Source organism: Lepidochelys kempii, chromosome 1, assembly GCF_965140285.1.
Source record: "Lepidochelys kempii isolate rLepKem1 chromosome 1, rLepKem1.hap1, whole genome shotgun sequence".
NCBI classification, from domain to species: Eukaryota; Metazoa; Chordata; order Testudines; family Cheloniidae; genus Lepidochelys; species Lepidochelys kempii.
Genome location: NC_136380.1, coordinates 186,018,150 through 186,041,769, shown reverse-complemented (window position 1 = coordinate 186,041,769; position 23,620 = coordinate 186,018,150). Strand labels below are relative to the sequence as shown.

At 45.7% G+C, this 23,620-nt stretch overlaps 2 protein-coding genes across 2 annotated transcripts in view; both read left to right on the top strand.

The window, feature by feature from the left end:
* Window positions 1-9,435, top strand: part of LOC140895114 (uncharacterized) — a 60,902-nt gene extending 51,467 nt beyond the window's left edge. The window contains exons 2-3 of the mRNA XM_073304411.1: window positions 6,264-6,346; window positions 9,232-9,435. Of these exons, the coding sequence (XP_073160512.1) occupies window positions 9,244-9,435 (192 nt within the window). The 5' untranslated portion in view covers window positions 6,264-6,346; window positions 9,232-9,243. The remainder of the gene's footprint in view (window positions 1-6,263; window positions 6,347-9,231) is intronic.
* Window positions 9,436-9,445: 10 nt separating this feature from the next.
* Window positions 9,446-23,607, top strand: BCL9 (BCL9 transcription coactivator). The gene is made up of 7 exons (XM_073304399.1): window positions 9,446-9,530; window positions 13,204-13,520; window positions 14,641-14,830; window positions 15,302-15,401; window positions 15,848-18,086; window positions 20,123-20,383; window positions 21,323-23,607. The coding sequence occupies exons 1-7, from the start codon at window positions 9,478-9,480 to the stop codon at window positions 22,435-22,437; spliced, it is 4,275 nt and encodes a 1,424-aa protein (XP_073160500.1). The 5' UTR covers window positions 9,446-9,477; the 3' UTR covers window positions 22,438-23,607.
* Window positions 23,608-23,620: the final 13 nt, after the last annotated feature.

Sequence of the window (23,620 nt, the reverse complement as noted above, 5' to 3'; positions counted from 1 at the left end):
CCAAGTGAGGTTGTGGAATCCCTGTCATGGGAACTTTTTAAGAACAAGTTAGACAAACACCTGTCAGGGAGGGTCTAGGTAAACTTGGTCCCGTCCCAGTGAAAGGAGGTGGACTAGATGACCTCTCAAGTTTCCTTCCAGCCCTAAATTTCTATGATTTAATAGCAACCAGAAATACTACTATATTGTTGTTCACACCTTAGTTAACCAACAAAGGACATTCCTGATCACCACTGTGAGATGCACCAGCTGGGTATATGGCACCAGGGTGCTCAGGAGATCTGGTGTTAATCTGTTTGGACAAGAAAGGTTGTTATTGACAGGATGCCTGTGTCCACTGTTGTTTTAGGGGACTCAGCTTATTCTCTACTGCTTTGACTCGTGAAGTCGTACCCTGATTTTAGACCATGTGGCAGAAGTTTTAATTAAACACTGAGCAGTTGCAGGATGGTGATAGGATGTGCATTGGGCTGACTAAAGGCAAGGTGGCGCTGCCTACGAATCCGTTTGGATGCCAGTGTGCCCAGTGCCATTTGTACTATTGTAGACTGCAGGACACTGCACAGAATATGTGAAGGTAAGCGGGAGAGCTTTTGCTAGAAGTGGGTTCAGTATGCTGTTGCCTCTACAGGCAACTGGAAGATGCACCTCTGATCACTGGGGCTGGGTCCAGAAGAGCAGGGGAAGTAAGGAATGCCCTGCATGCCATACTAGTTTATCTATTTGCTGTTGCTTTTATGTATTTTTAAATGAGTTTGAGACTTTAAAGTTTTGGATAAAACTTCCTGCCTTTTCCTTGTTTCCCAAGCTGTCATGTTGATGTAGTGTATTAAAAATAGTTTATTAAAAACTAATCTAGGTAGCCCAGCTGCCATTATACAAAGACTGCAGAACTGAATGAAAGTTAAAAGTGCAGTGTCTGGTGAAAACCAGCAGAGAATGCCAATTAGTGCAATCTCACTGGTAACTGAAGTGCACATTGCCAACATACCTGTTTTCAGGCTAGCAGGGGCAAAGACCATGAACAAGCACATTATTGTGTGTCAATAGAAGGTAGAACATTTTTATTCTCTTTAACATGCTGCATCACAGCAAGGCTGCAGGTTGACACGAGGTGTGTCTTTATTTCATCTCTTCATCTTTGCATTTTCAAAGCCGGAGAAAGGATAATAGTTAATCAGTGATATCCACAGCTCTTCCTGCCAGAGTTTCTATCTAATTATTTATGTCTGAAAGTGCCTGGCCATCCATCACCATTAAAGGTTTATAAGTATGCTTGCATTGTCCTAAGATTGGTGAAGGAGAAAAAGCAGGTTTGGCTGGAAGATTTTACTTCTGGGTTCGGCTGCAGTAATATGGGTGGCTAATTCATAGGTGCTAGAGATGGGTCACATCTAGTCAATGTCCCGTCCCCCCCCCACCCCCCTTCCCCGGATTATAGATTCATAGATATTAAGGTCAGAAGGGACCATTATGATCATCTAGTCTGACCTCCTGCACAATGCAGGCCATAGAATCTCACCCACCCGCTCCCGCGATAAACCTCTCACCTATGTCTGAGCTATCGAAGTCCTCAGATCATGGTTTAAAGACTTCAAGGAGCAGAGAATCCTGCAGCAAGTGACCCGTGCCCCATGCTACAGAGGAAGGCGAAAAACCTCCAGGGCCTCTTCCAATCTGCCCTGGAGGAAAATGTTTTGCATTTAGAACTGATTTATTAAACAAAGCAAGCATTATCTGTAGTTAGTGAATTGAATTGATTGTTTCTAGTCACCATGTCGTTCAAGATAGTCATGGAACTGAACTAGCTGCATTCCCTATACTACATTTTTCTAGCCTCTTGGCAGGTAGAGACTTGAATGTCTCAAGCAGTAGAGCTCTGACCATTTCCTGTGAGGGGTTCTCCCACATCCCAGGCTGTGTCAGTGTTCCTATGACATAGTTGGCATCACCGAGACTTGGTGGGTTAATACGCATGACTGGAATATTGGTATAGAAGGGTACAGCTTGCTCAGGAAGGACAGGCAGGGGAAAAAAGGGAGGAGGTGTTACCTTGTATATTAAAAGTGTATATGCTTGGACTGAGGTTGAGACGGAAATAGGAGACAGACTTATTGAAAGTGTCTGGGTAAGAATAAAAGGCGTAAAAAACAAGGGTGATGTCATGGTAGGGGTCTATTACAGGCCACCTAACCAGGAAGAAAAGGTGGATGAGGCCTGCTTTTTTTTTTTTTTTTAACTAACAATCATCCAAATCACAGGACTTGGTGGTGCTGGGGGATTTCAACTACCCAGACATCTGTTGGGAAAATAACACAGCAGGGCACAGATTATCCAACATGTTCTTGAAATGTATTGGAGACCATTTTTTATTTCAGAAGGTGGAGAAAGCTACTGGGGGGAGGCTGTTCTAGATTTGATTTTGAGAAACTGGGAGGAACTGGTTGAGAATTTGAAGGTGGAAGGCAGCTTGGGTGAAAGTGATCATGAAATGGTAGAAGTCATGATTCTTAGGAATGGTAGGAAGGAGAACAGCAAAATAAAGACCAGGAACTTCAAGAAGGCAGATTTTAGCAAATTTAGGGAATTTAGGGAATTGGTAGGTAGGATCCCATGGGAAGCAAGTCTAAGGAAAAACAGTTGAAGTCAATCAGCAGTTTTTCAGAGAGACATTATTAAGGGCACAAGAATGAACAATCCCACTGCATAGGAAAGATAGGAAGTATGGCAAGAGACCACTCTGGCTTACCCAGGAGATCTTCAATGATCTAAAAAACAAGAGTCCTACAAAACTTGGAAACTAGGTCAAATTACAAAGACTAAATATAAACAAATAACACAAGTATGTAGGGACATCAGAAATGCCAAGGCACAAAACAAGATCAAATTAGCTAGAGACATAAAGGATAACAAGAAAATGTTCTACAAATACATTAGGAGCAAGACCAAGGCCAGGGTAGGCCCGTTACTCCGTGTTGGGAGGGAAAAACAATAAAAGAAAATGTGAAAGTGGCAGAGGTTCTTAATGACTTCTTTGTTTTGGTTTTCACCAAGAAGGTTTGTGGTGATTGGACATCTATCATAGTGAGTACCAGTGAAAATGAGGTAGGACCAGAAGCCAATCTAGGAAAAGAACAAGTTAAAAATTACTCAGACAAATTAAATATCTTCAAGTCACCAGGACCTGATGAAATGCATCCTAGAATATGCAAGGAGCTGACTGAGGAGATATCTGAGCCATTAGCAATTATCTTTTGAAAAGTCATGGAAGACGGGAGAGATTCCAGAAGACTGGAAAAGGGCAAATATAGTGGCCATCTATAAAAAGGGAAATAAGGACAACCTGGGGAATTAGGACAACCTGGGGAATTACAGACCAGTCAGCTTAACGTCTCTACCCGGAAAGATAATGGAGCAACTAATTAAGCAATCAGTTTGCAAACATCTAGAAGATAAAGTGATAAGTAACAGTCAGCATGGATTTATCAAAAACAAATCGGGTCAAACCAACATGATAGCTTTCTTTGACAGTGTAACAAGCCCTGTGAAATGGGGGTGGGGGGGAATGGGGGAAGCAGTAGACGTGGTATATCTTGATTTTTAGTAAAGCTTTTGATACTGTCTTGCATGACCTGCTCATAAACAACCTAGGGAAATGCAACCTAGATGGGGCTACTATAAAGTGGGTGCAAAACTTTTCCCAAAACTGTTCCCAGAGAGTAGTTATCAGTGGTTCACAGTCATGCTGGAAGGGCATAATGAGTGGGGTTCCACAGGGATCAGTTCTGTTCAATATCTTCATCAATGGTTTAGATAATGGCATAGAAACTACACTTATAAAGTTTGCGGACGATACCAAGCTGGGAGGGGTTGCAAGTGCTTTGAAGGATAAGATTAAAATTCAGAATGATCTGGAGAAATGGTCTGAAGTAAATGGAATGAAATTCAATAAGGACAAATGCAAAGTACTCACATACAAAATGGGAAATGACTGCCTAGGAAGGAGTACTGCGGAAAGGGATCTGGGGGCCATAGTGGATCACAAGCTAAATATGACTCAACAATGTAACACTATTGCAAAAAAATGCAAACACCGTTATGGGATGTATTAGCAGGAGTGTTGTAAGCAAGACACAAGAAGTAATTCTTCCACTCTACCTTGTGTCTGTTAGGTTTCAACTGGAGTATTGAGTCCAGTTCTGGGTTCCACATTTCAGGAAAAATGTGGACAAATTGGAGAAAGTCCAAAGAGCAAAAAAATAATGAAAGGTCTAAAAAACATGGCCTATGAGGGAAGATTGAAAAAAAATTGGGTTTGTTTAATCCGGAAAAGAGAAGACTGAGAGGGGGACCTAACAGTTTTCAAGTACATAAAAGGTGGTTACAAGGAAGAGGGAGAAGAAATTGTTCTCCTTAACCTCTGAGGATAGGACATTGCAGCAAGGGAGGTTTAGGTTGGACATTAGGAAAAACTTCCTGTCAGGGTGGTTAAGCACTGGAATAAATTGCCTAGGGAGGTTGTGGAATCTCCATCATTGGAGATTTTTAAGAGCAGGTTAGACAAACACCTGTCAGGAATGAATGCTCTAGGTAATACTTAGTCATGCCATGAGTGTAGGGGACTGGACTAGATGACTTCTCAAAGTCCCTTCTAGTTCTATGATTCCTGTCTCTTTACTCATGCGAAAAGGTAAATTTGGGCTGTACTGGACAGCTGCTTAGAGCTAGGTTAGGTAGAGAGGTGTCGCTGTATTGGCACTGGCTTGGCCTGCGGGGGATTATAACTGTTGGTGTTGAAGGGATGTTGGTGTTGCTATGGCTAGGTTTTTGCTGGATTAAATGGTTTATGGCGGCAGTTGTCTTGTCAGATGCTGTTTATATGTGTGATTTATAGGGACAGTCTATCATGTTGATGGTCTCATTGTTTGATTGGGTGGAGGATGCAACTCTGTTATTTAGGACTGGCTGACTAGAATGGTGGCTTCATTGGTCTAGATATTGCTACACTGTTTAGGTCAAATTGGAACAGATGATACTTGGAGACAGAGGGAAGGGACTATAGAAGTACAAATTTTTACCACTCTTAATGAATTTAACCTCAAGTCACAACCCATGTTCCCTGTTTCACAGATGGGCTAACTGAGTTACTTCAGGTCGGACGGGAAGTCCGTGGTAGAGCTGGGAATAAAAACCAAGTCTCTTGATTCCCAATTGTGCTTTAACCACAATGCCATCCTTCCTGTGTAAATAGTAAAAGGCACATTGTGTCTTCAAACTGAACTTAGTAGAGTCGTGTATCTTGGTCAGAATGGATAGAGTGGGTAGAAGAAATAAGTCTGTAACAGGAGTTCTCTGTTTTTTCTGCCGTGACACAGAATTTACCATAGAATCCAATGACTTGCTGTAGAATTGTGCTCTGGAATCTTAAGTTTTCATTTTATAAAGTAAAACTTGCTAGATGATGTGGTTGAAGATGGTTCCTTATGTGAACTGAACATTAACTGATGTGATATATTTCTCAGTAGGGAGAGTGGAACTGATCAGTTCAGCAATGACCTCTTTGGCTATATGAGGAATAACTGGCAGCATCTGATGCTCAAAGATACCACCAAAAATGCAGCATGCCATGCTTTCAAATGGATAAGCCTCCACATGTAGACTGGTGTCTTACAGTGGAATGGTGGCCAGTGGAACATTAGATGAAGCTGCCTTACTGTCTCCTATTCTGACGCTGGCCTGATACTTCTCCTGACTGATCAAAGAGAGCACCCAGTTTTACCAGGCTATTGCATTTTCAGTCACATGTGGGCCGGCAGGCAGGCTGTCTGGCCTTGGTGGCAGGTATAATTGTGAAGAGCAGGGGTTGGCACAGGTAGCTGGGCTCGTGGAGTGAGGGGAAGGCAAACCCTTGAGCACTTAGGTGGATAAGGAAGTTGGGAGGATGCTTGTGTGGGCACTGTGCCAGTTCTTGGGAGTACAGACGGGCTCATGGGAATCAATCTAGCTGAACTGGGGGTGTGCCAAAGCAGGTCTAAGCTGTCCCTTGCTGCATTTGTTTATAACAAACATACTTGAACCAGTTAAACCTTACTGTGGCTCTCTCCCTGTAAAGGCTTTCTTAGCACTAACAAATCTTGCTGAGGTGAGCTGAAGCTTTCTTGTCAGCTGTTCAGAGAAAGCTTTGGTCTCCTTTCTGTGGCCTGGGAGGGGTCCAAAGGCTTGGGTATACTGTGATGGAGCTCTTCCTTTTTCTTCTTTTTCAGATAATCTTTCCTTGTGTGAGAAGGAGTCCTGAACTCATCACCTCTACGATGAGCACTGCAGTGTCGTGACACCAGAGGTCTTGGTGAGTTGCCTACAGGGAAGATGCTGGGTCCTATAAGATTTACAGAAACGTTGACCCCTCTGCATGGGTCTCTCGAACACTTTGCTGAAACATTTTTAAAACGTGGTTTAATTACCCACAATGGTGCCAGTCTCTGACACGAGAACAAGAATTGTTCTGCAGGTAGATGAATGGTTCTGCAAGGAAGAGCGACTCCAGCTATGTGGACTGGAGTCCATTTTCCCTGAAACTTAAATGAGAGCAAGGGAAGAGCATATCCAAGTTTAGCACAAGTGAAGGGGACTTTTAGCTTATTGGACACCGAACTCCCACAAATAAAAATTGTGATGCTTTCTATTTTGAGTCTCACAGTATTGTACAGTTCCACTGCACAGAAGGGGAAAGCAAAGGGGGAAAAATACGAGTTGACAGTCATTTTGTCATCAACAAGTAAAATGCAATACTTAGAAAAATCGAAAATTCTGTTAATATTTACCCCCTCCATTCAAATCTCTTCTTATAATTCACTCCTGCAAAGCTTGTCAGTGCTAATCCATTGAAAGATAGTGTGCGTCTTGTGTATTATATATAAAGACCACGTTAGAGGAACAATATCCAGGTTGCCAAATAAAGCAGTCGAAGTTAGGAAATGTTGCATTTATGGTTGCCCGTTCAATCTTAATTCTGCTGCCTTTTGTGTCTGTCATGTGCACTGAATGATACAGGGGTCCTCTGGAAAAAATAGTGTGTGCTCATATAATGTATCGTAGTGCAAACACACACGGGTAGAATTAAGGCATTATTCATGAGTGAAAAACATTATAATGGAAACAACTACATAAATAACAAGAAATCCACAACACAGACTTCAATATCCTGCTTTTTGCAGCAAATTGTGCTCACTGTTATGCCATTACTCTTCCCTCCCCTGCCATGATGTGTGGGCTTTTGGTCTAACTTCAGTTTTAAGAGAGGGATCATGAGTAAAATTTTCAAATGTGCCCCAATCCCACTGACTTTCAATATGACAGGCTCCTAAGTCTTTTTTGAAAATGGAACTGAGACACTTCTGAAAATTTGAAGTCCTTTTTTCAAGAGGGACTTAGGAGCCCAAGACACAGTGAGAGTCAGTGGGATTTAGACACTTCTGAAAATTAACTCTTCATGTATGCCTGTAAAGCACCATGCACACCAATGGCATGATAGAAATAACAGTAACACTACATTGCTCTCAAAACCAATGAGATGCTCTGCTTTTGGCTCTAGAGATGCATATGGTCCCTGTGGAGTCTATGGACCTGATCAGAACTCCTCTTGCTCTGCCCAATATTATCAGGCAGAACAAATGAAGCTCTTAATGCAGGAATGTTTCCTGCATTTGTGGACTTTAGCAGGGCAGCAAAGACAGGAATATTGAGCAAACTTACTGGGGTCACCAGGATCCCTCTTTGTGTCTCCAGGCTGCAGGAGAAGCTATGGAAGGGAGAATATCTGGAGTTCTCGAGATCCACAAAATCATTACATTGTGATGTCCTGACACTGTGGATTGATGTTGCATCAAAGTGTACTGGTGTAATATCATGAGACAAGTGTGACGATGTGCCAAGATTACTTTGAGGAGCTGGAGGGCCACAAAGCTCCATACCAATGTCTTACTAGCCAGTCTTTCCTGGCAGCAATGTGATCATATGGTGGCAGGTATTTCTTAATCATCCAGTAGCAACGCATCAGTGAACCAATTTGTGTCCTCTTAATACCCTTAAAACACTAGTTCCTTCATAATAGGCAAGACCCTGCCAGCCTGATTAAATCTTACTTTGTTTCTATTGATTCATACAAGAAACTGCTTCTTCAGTGCTGAGAAGGAATACTGGGAATATTCATATTTGAATAACTTTTAACTAGCAATATTTAATACATTAACAATAAATCTTGTTTATATTCTGAATTACGTGGATTTACATCTGAGTAGGTGAGATGAACAGAAGATCTGTTAAAATATAAACAAGACAGAAAATTGGGCTAAAGAATTTTGGAACAAAGGACACAAGAAACGTAAAAGTCCAATATTTTCCTCCTCCAACAACGTAGAAGAAACAGTGTTATGCTGTTCTGTACGGCCAGCATTGTGCATGTTGCCTCTCTTCAGAAACGAGCTGAAAAGTGCTCAGTTAAATTAAAAAATGTTTTTAAATAGCTTGTATGATGTTGCTGAGAAAATTTGGATGGGCAGTTCTCTAATGATCTATCAACCTTTCAGTTAGAAACAGTAATTGACCACAAGTTCTCCTTTGTGTGCTATGCTTCATGGCATAAGCTGGTTGCTTACAGGTGGTCAGGAAGGCATTTTCTGTTCTCTCTCTCTCTCCCTCTCTCTCTCCCTCCTGTGCACCTTCCACCACACAGCATTGCGCAAATGGCTAATTGTTAGGGGTGGGGGGCGGGCGGGGGGATTTACCTTCCTCTGAGAAATCTGGTAATGGCCATTCATAGTGGGAATTCTTGATAATCAGGACTAGCAGTCTGATCTGTCTAGTTCTATGTTCCTAGTGATTTTGGTGTGGTGTATGCTTAAATAAGTCGTATGAATTCTTCCATGACTTGGATCAAAGTGTCTGGGTAAGAAGAGCTTCCCTACCTCTTTCTTCCCTGCTCTTTTGAATCCAGCATAACTCGTTTTGGGTGAAGGAAGGACTGGCTTTACCACTTGTGAGTTCTTAATACCTGCCCAGAGCTTCCTCTTAGCTGTACATTCCAACTATCTTCCAGCCAGCTGAAAATGCCAGTCCCTCACCCTCTTAGTGAAGGGGAAAGGATTGCCATCCATGGGTCTGTTTCAGGTAATTCCAGGGTTTGGAATGTATTTTACCTGTTTCCTGTTCTTTCTTTGGGGCGGTTTGGCACAGTGTGCCCTGGAGATGCGAGACTTCCCCTCAGCAGCAGGAGGCACACATTCAGAGAATGCTGGAGCTGCAGGAGGGAAGGGCCCAGTGCAACGACAGAGAGAGACAAAGAGGAAAAAGACAAGCAGACGGACAGCGGTGAGAGAAGCGTGCGGCAGAAAGTGCTTCAAAGCTGCCAGCAGCAGCAGGCCCCCTAGAGGAACTTGACAAGAGCCCAACTGTGTGTGTGTGAGCTCAGGATTTCTGTCAATGCATTCCAGTAACCCCAAAGTGAGGAACTCCCCATCAGGAAACACACAGAGGTGAGAAACTTCAGTGAACTGTTCTGGGCAGGGAGGGGGAGGTGTCCCTGCTCTACTGCAGTGTTATCCAAGGCCTGGGTCAAGCACTGGTGCTCTTTGTGCTTGCACTCCCACACAAAGTTCTCCCTGTGTGGCTGGCAGGAGCAGCATGGAACTGATTACCATTGCACAAGCCTTGTCCATGTCATTCATCTGCCTGTGCCAGACTTCATAGAATATTAGGGTTGGAAGAGACCTCAGGAGGTCATCTAGTCCAATCCCCTGCTCAAAGCAAGACCAACACCAACTAAATCATCCCAGCCAGGACTTTATCAAGCCGGGCCTTAAAAACCTCTAAGGGTGGAGATTCCACCACCTCCCTAAGTAACCCATTCCAGTGCTTCACCACCCTCCTAGTGACATAGTGTTTCCTAATATCCAACCTAGACCGCCCCCACTGCAACTTGAGACCATTGGTTCTTGTTTTGTCATCTGCCACCACTGAGAACAGCCGAGCTCCATCCTCTTTGGAACTCCCTTTCAGGTAGTTGAAGGCTGCTATCAAATCCCCCGTCACTCTTCTCTTCTGCAGACTAAATAACCCCAATTCACTCAGCCTCTCCTCATAAGTCATGTGCCCCAGCCCCCTAATCATTTTTGTTGCCTAGACTCTCTCCAGTTTGTCCACACCCCTTCTCTAGCAGGGGGACCAAAACTGGATTCAGTACTCCAGGTGTGGCCTCACCAGTGCCAAATAGAGGGGAATAATCACTTCCCTTGATCTGCTGGCAATGCTCCTGCTAATACAGCCCAATAATGCCATTGGCCTTCTTGGCAACAAGAGCATACTGCTGACTTATATCCAGCTTCTCGTCCACTGTAATCCCCAGGTCCTTTTCTGTAGAATTGCTGCTTAGCCAGTCGGTCCCCAGCCTCTACCAGTGCATGGGATTCCTCCGTTCTAAGTGCGGGACTCTGCACTTGTCCTTTTTGAACCTCATCAGATTTCTTTTGGCTCAATCCTCCAATTTGTCTCTGTCCCTACCCTCCAGCATGTCTACCTCTCCCCCCAGTTTAGTGTAATCTGTGAACTTGCTGAGGGTGCAGTTCATCCCATCATCCAGATCATTAATAAAGATGTTGAACAAAACCGGCCCAGGACCAAACCCTATGTCACTCCACTTAATACCGGCTGCCAACTAGACATAGAGCCGGACAATCTAACCAGCTTTCTATCTACCTTATAGTCCATTCATCCAATCCATACTACTTTAACTTGCTGGCAAGAATACTGTGGGAGACGGTATCAAAAGCTTTGCTAAAGTCAAGATATATCCTGTCCACCGCTTTCCCCATATCCACAGAGCCAGTTATCCCTTCATAGAAGGGAATCGGATTGGTCAGGCATGACTTGCCCTTGGTGAATCCATGTTGACTGTTCCTGATCACCTTCCTCTCCTTCAAGTGTTTCAAAATGGATTCCTTAAGGACCTGCTCCATTATTTTGCCAGGGACTGAAGTGAGGCTGACTGGTCTGTAGTTCCCTGTGTTCTCTTTCTTCCCTTTTTTAAAATATGGATACTATATTTGCCTTTTTCCAATCGTCCAGGACCTCCCCCAATCGCCACGAATTTTCAGAGATAATGGCCAATGGCTCTGCAATCACATCAGCCAACTCCCTCAGCACCCTTGGATGCATTAGATCTGGACCCATGGACTTGTGCATGTCCAGTTTTTCTAAATAGTCCTTAACCTGTTCTTTCACCAATGAGGGTTGTTCACCTCCTCCCCATACTGTGTTGCCTAGTGCAGCAGTCTCGGAGCTGACCTTGTCTGTGAAGACGGAGGCAAAAAAAACACCAAGTACTTCAGCTTTTTCCACATCATCTGTCACTAGGTTGCCTCCCCCATTCAGTAAGGGTCCCACACTTTCCCTGACCACCACCTTGTTGCTAACATACGTGGAGAAACCCTTCTTGTTACCCTTCACATCCCTTGCTAGCTGCAACTCCAATTGTGCCGTGGCCTTCCTGATTACACCCCTGCATACTCTAGCAATATTTTTATACTCTTCCCTAGTCATCTGTCCAAATTTCCACTTCTTGTAAGCTTCCTTTTTTAGTTTAAGCTCACTGACAATTTCACTGTTAAGCCAGGCTGGTTGCCTGCCATATTTGCTATTCTTTCTGCACATCGGTATGGTTTGTTCCTGCTCTCTCAATAAAGCTTCTTTAAAATACAGCCAGCTCTCCTGGACTCCTTGCCCCCTCATATTAGCCTCCCAGGGGATCCTGCCCATCAGTTCCCTAAGGGAGTCTAAGTCTGCTTTTCTGAAGTTCAGGGTCCGTATTTTGCTAATCTCCTTTCTTCCTTTTGTCAGGATCCTGAACTCAGCCATCTCATGGTCACTGCTACCTGGGTTGCCTCCCATTTCTACTTCTCCTACCAATTCTTCCCTGTTTATAAGCAGCAGGTCAAGAGGAGCACAGCCCCTAGTTGGTTCCTCTAGCACTTGTACCAGGAAGTTGTCCACCAACACGCTCCAAAAACTTCCTGGATTGTCATTACTGTATTGCTCTCCCAGCAGATATCAGGGTGATTAAAGTCCCCCATTAGAACAATCATTCTCCATTGACTTGGAAGAGGAGAAGTTTGGAGGAAAAGCAATGCACTGGATGTATCATGTGCTTGACAGCACACCTAGGTTTGATCCTGCACCCTTGGGGTCAGCAAGAGCTGATAGTAACTTGGAGGGAGTGCTTCTGAGTCAGCTGTCTGACCAACTGAAGGAGCAACATGGACAGGCTCCATAGTGAGGCTTGCTACAGTGCACTGCCTTTTGGGCTGGGGGTGAGGGATAAAATGAGCTCCCAGCAGATCCATGCAGAAGAAAGGAGGAGGGATGACAGTGACTAGACTAAAGGGAGGAAGGAAGACTGTAATTGAGTGGAATCTAAGGAGACAAAATAGTTTTAGGATGTAGTTTGTGTAATGGGTCAGTGGGTGGGAAAAGACTGTTTTTGAGTTTCTTTTGGTAAACTCTAATGCAGTCTCCTTTACCCCATTTTGCAGGAGAGTGTGTGGAGATAGTATCCTCCTCTTTCCCCATTCAAAGGCAGCTTATAGCTGGTTTAATTGTTTTCATGGTCAGAGGTTTGTATTTTCCTGGCGAGTTTCCCTGATCTGTGATGAGTGCTGCAATAATGCTGGGTTTTCCTTATGCTCTCTTGGGCTGGCTTGTGGTGGGTTTCTCTGCTCTGTGATCACAGCTGTACTGTGTCATTTGGGTCTGGATGGGTAGTGTGGTGAACTTTGTGGTGCCCTGTTTGTTTACTTTGAGCTGGTCTTGGTGTGAGATGCTTTTCTGTGTACATAGAAACCGTTGTCTTTATTGACAGAAGCCCCAGAGGTAGCTCCTCATGTGACTGAGCAGTTCCTGGGATCTGGCAGGCCTGCTGCTTGTTCTTGTGCCTCCTTGAGCACTGTGATCCCATATTGGATAATAACCCTTTCTAGGCATGTTTGAAAAAGCAGCTGGATGAAACCAAGCATGTAGGCATTTCTTACTCGGCAGTAACTGCCTTGCTCGGTAAAGGTGGCATCAGCAGTGGTTGCTGCTGCTGCTTCTCTCTAGTCCATTCCCACCAGAGTGAATCGACAGTCTAATCTCTATTTTTAATTCTCTTTTTTTCAGTAGCCCCAAATCAAAGCAGGAGGTGATGGTCCGTCCCCCCACAGTGATGTCCCCGTCTGGCAACCCCCAGCTGGATTCCAAATTTTCCAACCCGGGTAAACAGGGGGGCTCAACCAGCCAATCCCAGCCCTCTCCCTGTGACCCCAAGAGTGGAGGTCACCCCCCCAAAGTGCTCCCTGGCCCAGGTGGGAGCATGGGGTTGAAGAATGGGGCTGGAAATGGTGCCAAGGGGAAGGGAAAGAGAGAGAGGAGCATTTCAGTGGATTCCTTCGAACAGAGAGATGCTGGGACTCCCAGTGACGATTCGGAAATCAAAGGTAAGTGCTAAGTATTGGTGTGAGATGATCATTTGGCTTGGGGGTGTTAGCAAAAGCATGTCTGCCTGAGGTGGTGACTGTGTTCAGTTGAAGTACAGCCCTGATTAGGATTGGAAAGTTGTTTCATGCTAACACATGCTAAACTCCCCAAGAAGTTTTGGGAAAATAAATAAAAGCTGTTAGTCTCCTTCCACCCCACTCTGTCCTTTGGCCTCCCAGGAGCTTCTGTGTTTGAATCGGAGTATCAAAGCCAGCATGCAAGCCAGTTTTGTGAATACAGACAAGTAAGGTGTATTGGGTGATGATAATCACTTACACCTCTGTGACTGGTAGGAACACAGGACTGGGAGTCAAGACTTCAGGAGTCTGTTCTGGCTCTGCCACTGATTCATTGTGAGACCTTGGACGTGTCCTTTACCCCACTCTTTAATTTCCTAACCTGTGAAATTAGGTGCAGTATAAATAGCTGCTACTTGTGTTTCTCAGTTGTGATATTTGATTAATTGCTCTGAGATCGCCACATGAAAGGTGGCGCAGAAGTGCAAAGAATTATTACTGCCTTGTGATATTAGGTCTTCCAGAGTTTGCATTTGATAGACGCCTTGACAGAGTGGCAACAAGAGAGCTTTGGCTGTAAAAGACCTAGGTCCAGTTTGAGTTCGTTTCCAACTGGTGTGATTAGAAGCTGTGTGGTCAGTCTGACAGTATAGCAGACTAGGGTTCAGGTGGCATGAGTAAGGAGAGAAAAAAGGTCTCATATAAAACTTCCCCCACTTTACAAGAACTTCAAATGCTTATCTGCTTGTGTGTGTGTCTCATATATGCTGTTTGACCTAGTCATTTGTGAATGCTAGGAAACTAGCTAGAGCTGAGACAGTATGAATTTCCTCTCAGCGGTGCCTGCAGAGTTTTTTGGAGTGTGAGGGGGAATCATGGTGTAACAGGACAGCTTCCTTAGTACTAACTGGGAGAGGAGTCTGAGCCTTCTTTATGGGAACGTTGGGTATCGTGATGCCAACTGAGAGTCAAGGGTGAGAGAAGTATCAAACTTCCTCACAGCTTCAACACTGGTGAGACCTTCCCTCCCCCCTCCTCCCCCCGACCCCTTCTTCCTTTCCAGACTGCAACTCTGCCGACCATATGAAGACCCAGGATTCCCAGCATACGCAACACTCCGTGACTCCTTCAACTGCTTCAGCCCCAAGGTCTTCCACACCCTCCCATGGCCTGACTGCCACTTCGGAGCCAGCTAGTGGACAAAAGACTCCATCCAAAGTGGTTTATGTCTTTTCTACTGAGATGGCCAATAAGTACGTAAATGTGTCCTTCATGTCTTTCCCTCCATTTGTGTTTTGCCTCATTACATTAAATTCAAAAGCATGTTTTCCTCCTTCAAATCCTTTGTGGGGTGGGTAGCCATTTACAGATCATGGGGGAGCATTACTGACACGTAGCCGTGGATGAGGATTTTCAGTTTCTTCCACCTAGCCTTGTTTTTGGCAAATGTTGGCAGACAGCCTGTTTCATGAGCTACACAGTGGATGGTTTAGGGATGGGTTAAATGGTGACACGAACCCTAAATACTGATTAGCAAGATTCTGTAGATGGGAGGATTTTTCTTCTCCTTTGATTTCTCTTCTCCCAGACCTCTGGGGTCAAAAGACAGGTGGCTCAGACTTTTGCTTTCCTTTTCTCCCTGCCCCTAGTAGTTGGGAGAGAGGGGGATTTAAGAAAGATAATCATCCAACTGCAGCCTCACCAATGTCTGTCTGTCTTTACAGGGCTGCAGAAGCTGTGCTGAAGGGACAGGCAGAAACCATTGTGTCCTTTCATATCCAGAACATCTCAAACAGCAAGGCAGAGCGAAACACTCTACCCCTGGTAGGGAGCCTTTACTTGGTAGAAGGGGGAGATGGAGTGGTGTGCACATGCGTGGGGGAGGGCGAGGGAGGGTGACTCCTTACGCTCTGAAAAGCATGTTCTTGGCTGGAGGGAGCACTGTGCAGAATTAAAGGATTTAGTGCTTCCAGAGTAGTTTTCCAACTTTATTATAATTGGGTGGAGTCGTTCTGGTGATATAGGAGAGAGGTGCAAACATCATCGTTTGGGTCTGTGGGTGACACATGAGTGAAATGAACATTTCATCTTTGTCCAAGACTCTAGTTTGCAAATTATATGTGAAAGGCATGAGTTCCTACAGAAAGTGTTCATAGCAGGTTTGTGTGACTAAGGTGGGGACGAGACAGTGCATCTTGATCTTTATCCCTCTCACTCTATTCACAGAGATGTAAAAAGAGCTGATTAAAATGTTCTGCTTTGTCTTTCAGAACACCCAGGTTTCTGCACTTCGAAATGAAACCAAGCCTCTGCCACAACCTCAGCCGCAGCCCCATGCTTCACAGGAACACAATCCTCCCCAGAATGCCAAAATACAGCCAACTCCACCTGTTTCGGCGCCAGCATCGAAATCTGCTGGCCCCCCGTGTCCCATGGATCAGGACAGTCCTGGAGTAGAGAGTAAAGTGATGTCTGTTGGCAGCCCTTCCAACTCCACCCCATTGCAGACTGAGGGATTTGGGCAGAGTTCAACCCCAAATAATCGAGCAGTCAGCCCAGTCTCCCAGGGGAGCAACAGTTCCAATGCAGACCCCAAAGGTCCCACCCAGCAGGTATCCGGTGGTGACCCATCCAGTTTAGGCGAGAACCCAGATGGACTGTCTCAGGAGCAGCTGGAACATCGAGAGCGCTCATTGCAAACTCTACGAGATATACAGCGCATGCTTTTCCCTGATGAGAAAGAATTCACTGGAGGGCAAAGTGGGGGGCCTCAGCAGAACTCTGGAGTTCTGGATGGTCCTCAAAAGAAACCTGAAGGGCCAATACAGGCCATGATGGCTCAGTCCCAAAGTTTAGGCAAAGGGCCAGGACCTCGGACAGATGGAGGGGCTCCATTTGGCCCTCAAGGACATAGAGACATGCCCTTCTCACCAGATGAAATGGTGCCACCGTCTTTGAACTCTCAATCTGGACCCATAGGACCAGACCACCTGGATCATATGACTCCTGAGCAAGTGGCCTGGCTGAAGCTACAGCAGGAGTTTTATGAGGAGAAGAGAAGGAAGCAAGAACAGGTTGTGGTGCAGCAGTGTTCCCTGCAGGACATGATGGTCCACCAACATGGGCCTCGAGGTGTGGTTCGAGGCCCCCCACCTCCCTATCAGATGACCCCTGGTGAGGGCTGGGGTCCTGGCGGTCCAGAGTCCTTTGCTGATGGCATGAATGTGTCTCATTCTCTACCCCCCAGAGGCATGGCCCCTCATCCCAATATGCCTGGGAGCCAGATGCGCCTGCCTGGATTTGCAGGAATGATGAATCCTGACATGGACAGCCCCAGTGTCCCAAACCCCACATCCAGACCTGGGCTTTCAGGAGTCAGTTGGCCAGAAGATGTGCCAAAAATCCCAGATGGCCGAAACTTCCCTCCAAGCCAGGGTGTCTTCAGTGGTCCTGGCCGAGGGGAGCGGTTCCCAAATCCCCAGGGCCTGCCAGAGGAGATCTTTCAACAGCAGTTGGCAGAGAAACAGTTGGGCCTGCCCCCTGGCTTGAGCATAGAAGGCATCAGGCCTGGCATAGAGATGAACCGGATGATTCCCTCCCAGAGACACATGGAGCCTGGGAATAACCCCATCTTCTCTCGCATGCCTGTTGAAGGGCCCCTGAGCCCCTCCAGGGGGGACTTCCCAAAAGGAATGCCACCTCAGATTGGCCCTGGTAGGGAGCTGGAGTTTGGGATGGGCCCTGGGAGCATGAAGGGGGACATAAGTCTGAACGTTAGCATGGGCTCCAACCCATCTATGATACCTCAGAAGATGAGGGAAGCTGGAGTGGGGCCAGAGGAGATGATGAAACTGCGTCCAGGTGTGTCAGAGATGCTCTCTTCTCAGCAGAAAATGGTGTCATTGCCATTTGGAGAGCATCCCCAACAGGAGTATGGCATGGGTCCCAGGCCTTTCCTTCCTATGTCTCAGGGCCCAGGAGGTGGTCTCCGTAATCTCAGAGAGCAGATTGGGCCTGACCAAAGGACTAACAACCGGCTCAGCCACATGCCGCCACTACCTCTCAACACAACCAGTAACCCGAATAGCCTCAACACAGCTCCCCCTGTTCAGCGCAGCCTAGGACGCAAGCCCTTGGATATCTCTGTTGCAGCTAGTCAGGTGCATTCACCGGGCATCAACCCTTTGAAGTCTCCCACGATGCGGCAGGTCCAGTCTCCCATGCTGGGTTCTCCCTCGGGGAACCTTAAGTCTCCTCAGACTCCATCCCAGCTGGCAGGAATGCTTGCAGGGCCAACTGCTGCAGCAGCTGCTGCTTCCATTAAGTCTCCCCCTGTTTTGGGATCTGCTGCTGCCTCACCAGTCCACCTCAAGTCTCCTTCCCTCCCTGCACCTTCTCCTGGCTGGACTTCCTCTCCAAAGCCCCCGCTGCAGAGTCCTGGGATTCCCCCGAACCACAAAGCATCTCTCACCATGTCTTCCCCAGCCATGCTGGGGAATGTGGAATCAGGTCAGTGCTTCCTTTTCTATCCAAACGTAAATTCTTTGGTTCACATATGGTCATCTTGAAGTGTGACATGAGATGAGAGCTTAGAGGTTACGCAGTGTGCATTTGGGGTAGGGAGTGCAAAGAGGAGAGAGAACATGGAGTTTTTCCTGCCAGCTTGAAGCAGGTTGTGTCTAGGCTCAGAACTAAGTGAGTGGAACATGTGGGTGAGCTCCATAACAAATTGCCTCCTCTCATCTCCTCTTGCCCATGTGCACATGCTGAATACTGCCCTTGTCCCAGAGATGAGGGTCAAGTATATTTGGATTGGTTGGGAGGAAAGAGAAGGGGAGGAGGAAGTCACTCTTTGCAGAAGAGCTTAGAACAGTTTGTTTGCCAGTCTGTTCTTATTGTAATATTGTAGCATTGGGGAGAAATGTTGCTGCTTAGATCATAAAGGTGCCTCAAAATAAACGGGTTTGTTAGGATAAAGGAGAAACAAAAGATACCTGTAGATAGATGTGTGCTGGCCATAGGAGCTATTGTTCACAATCTGTTCAGACACAGGTATAGTTTTACTTTACAAATTCTACTAGGAGGAGCTTTGTTGATACCAATTTGGATTTTGTCTATTTCATGTATAGTTAGAGGTAGCAGGTGGATTATCTACAGCTGCTCCTCAGAGATGTGCTGCAGGTCTGTGGGGTGGTGGTGGTATTGTTTTGTATTATCATAGCACCTGGGAGCCCCAGTCATGGCCTGGAATGCCTGGGGGAGGGACTACCAGTGCCTAGCACAAAAGACCGTACAATCTAAGAACAGATCGTGTGAATCCAGAAACCTATCTGTTTGGCATTTCAGCAGCACCAGTCTCCTCTTTCATAGATTCAGAGCTTATATGTGACTGAGTCTGTTTCTGCTATAAGCTTCCAAATATGTAAATCCCTGGTGTGCAGCGTTTCCATGCAGAAGCAGCAGTGTGATGGAACCAGCTCTCAAGAGGTTTTCAGCCTGTGAAACCTCCTCCTTATTGCAGGAGTTAGTGAGGAGACTGTGAAAGATGCATGACTACATTGCCCTCTAGTGTTGCAGAATGATAACTGTATTGAAAGGGACCAGCAGCCTTTGTCCCTGTTCAAAGTGACTGGACTGCTCCTGTGGCTCAGAAATGCATGTTCTAGTGAGTTTTGAGCTCCTGTGGCAGCAATGGTTCTCACTAGAGACACTTAATGTCCATTATATGCCAATAGCTGTCATTTAGCCATCTTATTCTGAGTCGTATGCCTAGCATGTGCCACACTGGGAAGGAGGAAGAATCTGGATGCTTGTGTGGCCTCTGAGGTGGAGTGTTAAATTGGCATTGAATCTGGGCTTGAATTGCTGCAATTAGACCCAGACTCTCTAATCTGTTACTACTTTTGTGCCTAGAGGAGTATTTAATATCAGAGGTTTTTTGGTGGTGGCTTTTGCTTGTCTTAAACTTCTTCCTGAAAGCAATGACCTCTTATCCAAAACTGGGCCAGGCATCTTGAAGCTTATTGGTGAGGAGACATGGGGACTGGGAGCAGCAGAAAATTGTGTTTACACCTTTGGAAGAGGGGGGGATATTTTACAGTTACAGTCTCAAGGAGTATCTTTCCCTATTAATTTAATGAGCTTTTATATGCAAGACTTAAGCTTAAGTCAAAACAGGAAACTTTGTATAAACTTTTAATAGAGCTCTCCAGAAATTGGCATGGATGCCTGTAGTGTATGACCTACTATGGATGTATGTCCTCTGGTTTCTGTCTCTGTGCTCACATTTTGAAGCATAAATGGGAAAGTTTTTTTTTCCAACTAGTTGACCATGCTTCTGGAGTTAGTATTGTCTCCTTCCCAAAAGAAACCACATGGATAGAAATCCACTGTCTAGGAGTACAGTGTGTATTTCAACCATACTTATCTGGTTGCCTCACTACTACTATTTGGATGGACTCTTGGAACCATTGAGGGGGTTTTCTGGGAGAAAAGGGGTTTATTTTAAAGGGGAGAAAAAACAGCTAAACCCTTTCCTCTTTTAGGTGGCCCACCACCTTCCACTGTCAGCCAGTCTGCTCCTGTGACTCTCCCTGGAAATCTTCCCTCTAGCAGTCCCTACACAATGCCTCCAGAGCCCACGCTCTCCCAGAATCCCCTCTCCATCATGATGTCCAGGATGTCCAAGTTTGCCATGCCCAGCTCTACGCCACTCTACCATGATGCCATCAAGACTGTGGCTAGCTCGGATGATGACTCCCCTCCAGCACGCTCCCCAAATTTGCCACCAATGAACAATCTACCAGGTAAGGCAGCTTCCCAGCCAGCCTTCTGCACGCTCTGCTTCAGTTGGAATGCTTCCCAGAAACATACACCCTCTTTTTATACAGAGGATGGAGCATGGTGACTGTCTGGCTTGTGCCAGAGTAAGGGGGGAAGCTGCTCAGTTCCTTATCCAGGCATTAGGGGAGAAGAGAAAAAAAAAAAAGCTCCTGTCCCTTTAGGCTTAGTGACCTGCTCTATAATGAGTGAAATGTGTTTACACTATAAGCCCCTACCCCAAATTGTTTGTTGTTCATAGGAACACAATAGAAATCTGTTGTTTTTAAAAAAAAAAAAAAAAAAAAGCCAGTTGAAAAAGATAACTCTCAGCATGGAGTATGGTAACAGGCATTTGAAGACTTTGCCTGTAGTTTACTGGTTTACAGTCTGCCCAGGACAGTAGTGATTGGAGCTGATCACATACTTGAAAAAATGACTTGATGGCAAATTGCAGCTTTCATGGACTAATTAATTTGACCAGCTCTAACAGCAGTGAGAGCTGTCTGACTTGCAGGTACCATATGTTTGGAAGGGAGGTATTCAGTCCACTTGCAGTGGACAAATGTCTGTGTATGTTTATAAAACAACCCCCACCCCCTACACACACTTGCCACTAATTTTCCCGCTTGTTGACTGTCTTGACAAAATGGTCACAATATGGATTGGATCTAGGGTGACCTCTCCTCCTACTTTAAGAGCCCCGTTCAGTCCCATTGGAACAGTGTGAGGACAAGGTAGGGCTCCTGCAGCCCATGCTGTGTACATTTTATGGTTAAATAGAACAGTAGCCCTAGCAAGTGAAGTTTTGGCATCTTTCACTGGCACTAATTTTGTTTTTTAAATTGGAGCCAGGAACATTACACAGAGTTCTTCTATCTTCTTTGATTGTCTGTTCTAAATATGATTCTTTGTTTCTTCCTTAGGCATGGGCATTAATTCCCAGAATCCTCGAATTTCAGGTCCAAACCCAGTGGGTCCAATGCCAACCCTTAGCCCAATGGGAATGACCCAGCCTCTTTCCCATACCAATCAGATGCCCTCTCCAAATGCTATGGGACCCAGTATACCTCCTCATGGGGTCCCTGTAGGACCTGGCCTGATGTCACACAATCCAATGATGGGGCATGGTTCCCAAGATCCTCCAATGGTACCTCAAGGACGCCTGGGCTTCCCACAGGGGTTTCCTCCAGTACAGTCCCCGCCCCAGCAGGTGCCATTTCCGCACAATGGCCCCAGTGGAGGACAAGGCAACTTCCCTGCTGGAATGGGCTTCCATGGAGAAGGACCTCTGGGGCGTCCCACCAACCTGCCCCAAAGTTCAACAGATCCAGCACTTTGCAAGACTGGAGGCCCTGGGGGTCCAGACTCCTTCACTGTTCTAGGAAACATGCCTTCGGTTTTCACTGATCCAGACCTGCAGGAGGTGATCCGCCCTGGAGCCACTGGAATACCAGAGTTTGACCTGTCCAGGATAATTCCATCAGAGAAGCCTAGCCAGACACTGCAGTATTTCCCTCGTGGGGAAGTTCCAGGCCGCAAGCAGCCGCAGGGTCCTGGGCCTGGATTCTCTCATATGCAGGGAATGATAGGAGAGCAGACTCCAAGAATGGGACTTGCATTACCTGGCATGGGGGGCCCAGGGCCAGTGGGAACTGCTGATATCCCCCTCGGAACTGCTCCATCTATGCCAGGCCATAATCCAATGAGACCACCTGCCTTTCTGCAGCAAGGCATGATGGGACCTCATCATCGGATGATGTCACCAGCACAAACGGCAATGCCTGGTCAGCCCACGCTAATGAGTAACCCAGTAGCTGCAGTGGGCATGATTCCAGGCAAGGACCGAGCCCCTGCTGGGCTATATAGCCACCCAGGTCCTGTTGGCTCACCTGGTATGATGATGTCAATGCAGGGCATGATGGGACCCCAACAGAACATCATGATTCCCCCCCAGATGAGACCCCGAGGTATGGCTGCTGATGTTGGAATGGGAGGATTTAGCCAAGGCCCTGGAAATCCAGGGAACATGATGTTTTAAGCTGCTACCATAAGACTGGATGTTCTGATCCTTGTCAAGATGAGATTCCAAGTCCTGACGGCTTTTGGGGAGCTTCAGGAGTACAGTTTGGCCATGCAATAGGTGAAAAGAGACCAGAGGATGCTTTGGGAAATCTCGAATGTATGGAATTTACCTGAAAACAGATTATTCATTTTAACAGGTTTTTTTTAAGATTTATTTTTTAAAAATTATTTTTGTGGACTTCAGTATCCCATGATGGCACCTGCTTTGAGAATCTGTAGCTGTATTTTGAGAATTGCCATTTGTCACAAGTTGCACCATTCTCTGTATGTTTACGTCCTTTGGACTGGCTTCTCCCAGGACTCTCGGTTATTTTTTGGGGCTTTTTTTGTGTACTGTACTATATTGTAAAAGGGATTTTAGCAGAGACTTTAGTCTTTGGGGTGAGAGGAGAATGGGATTCTAGGCTGTTTACTTTAGGTGGAGAATCCATCTTCAGAACTTCGGACTATTTTCCTTCAACTCCAATGTATAGAAAACCAAACTACGACCTCAGAGCAGAGTATTAATGAAAAGCACAAAAAAGGAACTTAAGTTCAGTGAGGGGAATCTTTTAAAAGAAATAATAAGTTAAGGACATATTTTTCAAATTATGGAGTGCTGTCCAGCACCTTCTGTCTCTCCCTCCCACTCCTTATTAAATAGGCTTCTCTCTCCGTCCCCTTCTGTCTCCTCCTTTGGCAGCTGCAATACAATGTATTATTTTGGGGAGTAAATCTAGAAGAGCCTCTCCTCGTGGGGAGTTTTCCCACTTTCAGGAAGGGGCTGGACTTGGACACTGTTACATTCTACAGTAGTCTCTCTCACTGTTTCCTATTCTCCTTTTCTTAGAAACCCCAAGTGATTTTATTAATGTGGGAGTGGAACAGACACTAAAAGTTATCCAGGATTTTTTTTGTGGTTATTTTTTTTCCTCCCCAGCGTAAGACGTTCTGTGTAACCTCCATTAAATTTGGTACAAAACCACTCGCCAGGGCTGTGGTGTCAGAAAAATAAAATATATTGTTTCTTACAAAAACGGACTTTTTTTTTTAATCCAGTCTAGTGGTGTCCTGTGTACTTCACATGACTGGCAAACTTTTCCTTGTTTGTTCCCTTATTAGGGTCACAACCATATTAGCTGCTAGATGGGACTAGCTTT

Excerpts from the sequence above, each read along its gene's own strand:
- BCL9 (XM_073304399.1), top strand. The coding sequence starts at position 9,478 with ATGCATTCCAGTAACCCCAAAGTGAGGAACTCCCCATCAGGAAACACA. Across the intron at positions 18,087-20,122 it reads GCTGGGGAATGTGGAATCAG|GTGGCCCACCACCTTCCACT; the intron begins GTCAGTGCTTCC and ends TTCCTCTTTTAG. Across the intron at positions 20,384-21,322 it reads ACCAATGAACAATCTACCAG|GCATGGGCATTAATTCCCAG; the intron begins GTAAGGCAGCTT and ends TTTCTTCCTTAG.